This window comes from Phaseolus vulgaris, chromosome 9 (assembly GCF_051622355.1).
Source record: "Phaseolus vulgaris cultivar YP4 chromosome 9, ASM5162235v1, whole genome shotgun sequence".
NCBI classification, from domain to species: Eukaryota; Viridiplantae; Streptophyta; class Magnoliopsida; order Fabales; family Fabaceae; genus Phaseolus; species Phaseolus vulgaris.
Genome location: NC_143506.1, coordinates 9,231,536 through 9,238,585, shown reverse-complemented (window position 1 = coordinate 9,238,585; position 7,050 = coordinate 9,231,536). Strand labels below are relative to the sequence as shown.

Sequence of the window (7,050 nt, the reverse complement as noted above, 5' to 3'; positions counted from 1 at the left end):
TATATGGAAGTGATTTATATCAGAATCTTCAGTATTATATTTGAATCCTTTCCCCAGGAGAAAATATAGATCATTACGAATAGAAACTGAACGTGATTTAGAGAGACTAGGAATACTTCGTAAACCAATCAGCACACTGAAAAAACATTTGCATTTAGTGTCATCGTTTCCTGCAAATTTATATCATTGTATCATTGTATGTTGATTGCTCTCCATATTTGAATAAAGACAATTCTTGATGAAATAAAATTTTACCATTTTAAGATAAGTTTCCTTAATTTGATTTTGTACAAGTTTGGCCTTCATTGGAATTGTCGTTAGCCTTTAAGGGAAGTTTATATTAACAAGGAAAAAACCAAGTTAAAAAAATCAAAATTAATGAACCGTCATTTTTCAGGTTGCTTCCAGTGTTTGGATTAATAACAGTTTGTTTTAAAAATCTTCATGTGATGCTATAAGTTTAGCATTACCAATTGTGGTTTGCTTCAGAATATATTTTTTTTAACACATCAACCATACAAATTATTATTTTTGCTTAACTTTTAAGATGATTGCTATAAAAATTAATAAATTTATCACACTATAGAGAATCTCAATTATGTTAACATCGAATATACTGCAGCACTTCCCTAAAAATACATTAAAAAAAGAAAGTAATAAAAAGAAAGTGAATATTATTCCAACTAATATTATCCGCATTTTTTATTTTTATATAACTATGTTTAATAGTAAAATTGAATAAATAATATTATTATTTACACATTATTAGTAAAAGTGAAAATAAAATACAAAACAATTCAGAGCAAACATCATTCACCTTTTTCACTCTCTTTCAACATTACTGTTCCATTTAACCAAAAGTTTGGTCTTCTCATCTTCTTCATTATTTCCAATGGACAAATGCACACTCATCACCATGTGATTGTAAAATAATAATCCCAAAACACAAACGTCATCATCTGGAGTAAAGTGTCACCATTCATTGGTTTATGATTTTTCCACTTTCCCATGAGTCTTTGTAACATTGATAGGAAAAGTTGACTCTGGGGAGATAAGAGAGTGAATACCAAAATCGCCCAAAATTTAAATTCAAAACTATCCTTTTTGTGTCTGCCGCGGTCATATGCTTCACCACCCTCATTCTTGATGATACTACATAACAGGTTGACTTTTAATGTAACAAAACAAAATTATACATGTACCATCAATTTTCAATTTAAGTTGGATGAATGACTTACCTTCTTCTGCATTTAGATGCTTCCGTGTCGTGCAATTTGATAGTTTGAGTTCTTTGACATTTTTATGAGGGATAGGTTGGAAACATGAAATGATGGGGTGAGGGTTGTTATGAACATGAGGGTAGAAAGGTTTGTAAATCTCTTCCAATTCATTAAGCACCGTTTTGGTTTATGAGAATTTCCGAAATTCACAAAGTAGGTCATCTTGTTCAGCACAAAAACCTTGAGAAAGAATGAGATTCGGGTTGTCCATAGTGGTGGCTAGGGCAATGGTGCATCCCATAATAGCTTGCAAATCCTAGGCCATAACGCGTGAAAGTTCTTCAAACTGCAAATCGCAGACAATAAAATTAAAAGAGATTAAGGAAGAAAAGAGATACAAAGAATAGAGAGAAAATAAGAGAGAGAAAAGGTAATGAGACCAAAAGATTAATTTGAGAGAGTTATAAATGTTCACGAAACAAAAAAAATGGAGAATCTTGTTAATAGAATGGTTTTGGTAATTATTATAAGAAACACAAAACAATAATTATATACATACTTACGAATTTGCAAGAGTCAACTGTGTAGAAGCCAGTGAAAAACACTACTTACTGGTTGATTTGATTTCGTGGTTCTTGAAACAAAATTACTGACTAATATTTTGAATAAGAAAATAGAAAACGAAAAAGATATTTGATGGGTTTATAAAGCCTTCAGTTTATATTTAAATTTGAAAATTTAAAAAAATTTAAAATTCAAAATTTGAAAATTTGAAAATTCTGAAATATGAAAATTTCGAAATTTTAAAATTTAAAGATTTTTTGGGTTTAAAAAATTTAAAATTTTTGAAAATTTAAGAATTTTTAAAATTTAAATTTTAAATTTTTTGAAGTGTTTTACTTTAGGGTTTGAAATTTTGAAAAATTGAAATTTTTTGAAATTTAAAAATTTCGCAAATTTAAAATTTAAAAATTTTTAAAATTTAAAATTTTGAAAAGTTTCAAATTTAAAAAGTTTGAAAAAATTTGAAACCTGAAGGATTTTACCGTGGCAACAGTTTCTAAATGGAATCCTTGTAATTGAAAATCAACTACCATTATGAATCCACTCTCCCACAATTCTACACCGGTGGCCCATCGAACAATCTCTCCTTGCTTATGTCTGCGGTAAGTCAATCAAAATCGCCGACTTCGTTACTACGGTCATCCGTTCCACACTCGACGTTGAGTCGGAATCCATTACCACCATGACACTCAACCTGACAATTGCAGCGGTACGTTCTTTCCCTTTCAATGTTTTATGTATTAGCACAATAAGAATAATGTTATTATCAATAAATAAAAAATAAAAGTAAATTCATACATTGCAATTTCATCTTCTATTTGCAATTTCATCTTCTATTTTATAATTGAAAGACAACACTTACTGGTTGGGTTCCTGGGTTTGTGGTCGTGGAACGTAATGATGACTTCTCATATTTTGAATATGAATTTGAATATGAAAATGAAAAGATCGTTTGATGAGAGAAAATAATGGGAGAAAATGATGGGAGAAAAAGATATATTTAATTTTGATTTTTAAAAATAATGTTATCTCTTCTGTTATATATTTCTGTTATACATTTAAAACTGTTAAAAAAATGAAATAATATATTTTTAAATTTTTAAAATAATGAAATAAAATATAAATCTAAGAATAAAATTGAAATAATATTATATGACAGTTAGAAGAGTAATCCCCTTTATATATAGGTATAAATATACATATTCACTTAAATAACAAATTTATAGAAATAAAAGTCAAATTTATCTTTAATAATTGATTAAAAATTAGAGTTAAGAAATGATAGTATAAATTATCTTTTCAAAACCCGATGACATTTCAAATATAACCACGAACAATATGTTTTAACGTCTAATGATGATTTTCAAAGCCTCAAGTATATTCAACTCTTATATTGTAAACTAAAGGGAGTGTTTGTCAGAGGCTTTTGTTTAACTTATATAAATATAAAAAAGTTAAATTCAAGAGTATGATATGAATATTTTATAAATCATTCTTATGAAATCTTTTAGAATTTAATTAGAATAATATAAAGGTTTAATACATTTCCATTCAATTTATTATCAATGTAAGTCTATTGATTTTAAAATAATTTATTAAAAAAATATAATAAAAACGATTTAGTTGATAGTATACAAAAATTGACTAACATTTTCAAAAATCTTTTAAGCAATCATACAATACAGAAATCAAGGTTTAAAAAGAACATGACACTTGAGAAAAATAGTTTTCAGGAAAGATAAAATATTAAGCATAGCAAAAGTGATGATAAATAATCTCAGTTTTGGTGTTCATTATTTTTGTGACGTCCTCTTATTTAGTCCTTAAACAGAAACAAGAAATATTGTACCAAAAGCGTGTGAGTGGATCATGAAAAATCTGTGAAAAGGCCAAGCAAGCTGGGAACCTCTCATTTGGAAAATGGAACAAAGGAAAAAGGGTTCAATGTCATGTCTATCAAAGAATGTGGAATACAACCGTGAATAGGACCAATCATCCTTGCACTCACTATACCCCAATCGATAACTAGAAGCATATTCGTCTTTTACACAGCCGCTAGGTGTTTTATGAAGAATAAAAACACAATATACAGCAGATTCTGAGTAGTCACACTTTTGCAGAAAATAAATCAAACATTCTCAAACCACAAAATCTAATTAAAAAAAAGCAATTTCAGAGCTTGACGAGCCCTTCTATTTTCTTTGTATAATTACCTATTCAGAAAAGTTCAGTCAGGACTAACCCAAACATGTAATGTTGTTTGGTCCAGACCATAAGTTGACATGCTTCATAGAGATGTACCTTTATTGTTGTTATAAACTTCACCCCAATATGACACGTGGTTTCAAAGATACCATCACCTGAATTTAACCACAACACAAGATATATCATCCTTACTGTCTCTTTTTAATGCTTCAGCAGTAAGTTGCTTAGCTGCCTTCTGTGGGTCTTTCGATCTTCTAGCAATATCCACTGCGTCTTGATTCGTCATTACCTGGTTTATCACATGCAAATGAATTCTTTTTTCGATTTTACATTGAACTTCTAAAAGCCAGAACCATGAAAACAACAATACACTATTGTTTCACCTTCCAAAGTCCATCACTTGCAATGATTAGAATCTCAGTATCAACATCTATGTCAGTATCCTGTACATCAGGGTCTGATCGCAAATGTGACTTGAGACTCTTGTCTCCAAATGCACGAGAAACAGCTAGTTGTCCATTTACTCTAGGCACATCACCTTGCATCACCATTATTTAAATCATTAATGTTACATTGAGTATCTATGTTACGGAGACTCAGTGCTCCCAAAAATGCAATCTCACTAATACCACAAGCATTTGATAACTACTATTGTAGTGCTGATTTCACAGCCAAGAAAAAAAAAACTTAAGTTCATTGTCGTTGTTATAGTTCTTTGATATTAGCACTTGAATACAGTTTATCTCCATTAGTAAAAATCCCTTGACTTTTGGGTATATGGTTAGAGTAAAATGAAGAAAAAGAATATTTCTAATAAACAAAAAGTGGAGATCCATACAAGAAACAAGAATTAAAAGGCACATACACTCCATAAATTGAAAGAGTGGAATGGAAGCTTTGAAGTACCTGGCAAATTAGAGACAAAGCCACCTCTATTTTCAATGCTGCCTCGTTCCATGTTTGGCTCGTGGTCTATAGTCATTTGTTCAGCTTGACCTTTTCTTGAAAGAACAGCTCGTGAGTCTCCAACATTAGCTATCCACAACCTTCGCCCATTGATCAATATAGCAGTTACGGCTGTTGATCCACCACGCCCAAGATCAGAACTGTGTGATAGAATTTCCTTATCTGTGCTCTGGTATGCTTTTGAGATGGAAAGATTGGGGTTTTCCCAAAATTCCTCCTGGGGTATTAAATGAATTAGAAGAATGTAACAATTCCAATCTGAATTTTGATCTCAAACACAGGAAATATATTGATTTTTCACAACACTGAAGAGTTTCAACCAACCTCCCGCAGTATGTTGGTAAACAAATGTTTTTGTAAGTAGGCTGGCACACTGTCACCCAAGTGGCCATCATAGATAGCAAATAAACCCAATTCATTATCTTTTATCTGTGCAAACTTGGCAACATGATAATCCTCCATTGGGTGATTAGCTTTCCCTTTTACAAGGCTGAAACCATACTTAATTGAGCCTTCATGATTTTTCCCCTTACCAGTGCTGGATGAAGAACGTGCTGCTACAAGCTGTAAAGCAACCAACACAGAGAAATTGAATAGTCCTGCCAATGCAGGTGACATAGGTAGAAAGGAGGATAAGTATTCGATTGCATCACAAAGCCGCCTTCACTACATTAACAACCTCCTATCAAACAAAAATAGAACCTTTCAGAGTTCTTGGAGCCATCTAATAGATGCTGAGGAATGACCAAGACAAAACATGTTTTGTTGGATGTATCTAAACCTTGAGTGAGGTTGCTCAAATACAGACTTCTAGGTTAGTTGTCTTCTACTATTAATTATTGAATCACTTTATTCCCCTGTCATTCCAAAACCCAGATTTCTAATCCCAATAAAAACGAGGATGCAGACAACACTAGAATTCAATAACAAATTTAAATTACCAGCCAAGCAAATTAGATACACTAAACTTCTAGATTAAGACAGGGTAGAGTGACAGAAAAGAGTGAACCATGCCCCTTCGAAATATAACAAGTACAGGTTTCCAACATAAGTACTATAACGCAATAATGAAGAATTCACAACACTGCAATTTGGTCAAATAATTCGAGTTTTCCCTCAAAGCCAGTGACCAACAAAAACTAGGAACATAGCCATATAATTTCTATCAAACTCAATATACAGCATATAACGTTTCATGCATAAGCTCAAGACTACTAAAAGTTACATTCTTACCTGAGAGTAGGAAGCCTTAAAACAGCACAACTTATCCATGAATGGAAAGAATTTTTTTTTAGCAGCTGCTTCAACTAATTCTCAGCACAGACCTCTTGGCTGACACCTTGAATCCAAATTTGAAAAAAAAAAACACTTCCCGGTTCCAGAATCACAACCTGTGTGATAAAAAAACCCAAAGACAATTCTCAAAAACAGTATTTCACGAACAACCCAAAACCCCAGAAAAGCCACTAGACCAAGCAGTGACACAAGGAAAGGAAAAAGTGAGCTAACAACGAATCTAAGCTCACCGGTCCAATCAAATTTGAGAAAGGATTGAACTTGCACTTGGACTAGGATGGTTCATGCTGTTTGTTTTGGCAGTTTGCAAAATCTAAATTACAGAAGCGAGTGAGATGAATGAGAGAGGGAGAACATAAATAAAGCAAAGAGATAAATTTTGAAGGAAGGTTATGTTGTGTATGAGACAGAAAGGAATCGTATGATGCCTATGTTTTTCTCTGTTATGATATTATTATGTAACCGTTTCGGGAACCTTAAGCTTCACAAAGACGGAAAAAATATTATATTTTTCTGTTGCCAAAGAAAAAGGGTTCCACAAACACATACCAATGACTTCTTTCCTGTTGACTTTTCTAGTTTTCTACTGTATTATAAAATAACTATCTTTATTTTTTCTTTTAAAAAAGCTTAATCTTTATTTCCCTCTTCATAAACCATAATTATTAAATTAAAAACCAGACGGATCTTAGAATTAATATAATATTATATTATTATTTTAATCTTCACATATATATAGTAATTTTATGAACATTAAAGCAGTTTTAAGAAGAAAAGAAAATGACCATTTTAGTAAGAC

General features: G+C 31.4%; 1 protein-coding gene across 4 annotated transcripts; it reads right to left on the bottom strand.

The window, feature by feature from the left end:
* Positions 1 to 3,663: 3,663 nt before the first annotated feature.
* On the bottom strand, positions 3,664 to 6,774 carry LOC137821786 (putative protein phosphatase 2C 10). Of its 4 annotated transcripts, none has more exons than XM_090295477.1 (6): positions 6,482 to 6,774; positions 6,189 to 6,346; positions 5,280 to 5,519; positions 4,896 to 5,172; positions 4,373 to 4,527; positions 3,664 to 4,278 (listed from the first exon to the last, which is right to left on the bottom strand). In XM_090295477.1, the coding sequence occupies exons 2-6, from the start codon at positions 6,225 to 6,227 to the stop codon at positions 4,141 to 4,143; spliced, it is 849 nt and encodes a 282-aa protein (XP_090151603.1). In that variant the 5' UTR covers positions 6,228 to 6,346; positions 6,482 to 6,774; the 3' UTR covers positions 3,664 to 4,140. The 4 variants fall into 4 exon arrangements, with proteins under 4 accessions (XP_090151603.1, XP_090151601.1, XP_068482639.2 ...); XM_090295475.1 differs by having other exon boundaries at positions 5,280 to 5,637; positions 6,482 to 6,729; XM_068626538.2 differs by having other exon boundaries at positions 5,280 to 5,554; positions 6,482 to 6,701.
* Between the last annotated feature and the right edge of the window lie 276 nt (positions 6,775 to 7,050).

Coding starts and splice junctions, on each gene's coding strand:
- LOC137821786 (XM_090295475.1), bottom strand. CDS start 5,573: ATGTCACCTGCATTGGCAGGACTATTCAATTTCTCTGTGTTGGTTGCT. Junction 4,528..4,895: donor CTTTGTCTCTAATTTGCCAG/GTACTTCAAAGC, acceptor TGGTGATGCAAG/GTGATGTGCCTAGAGTAAAT. Junction 4,279..4,372: donor CAAGTGATGGACTTTGGAAG/GTGAAACAATAG, acceptor GTGATAAACCAG/GTAATGACGAATCAAGACGC.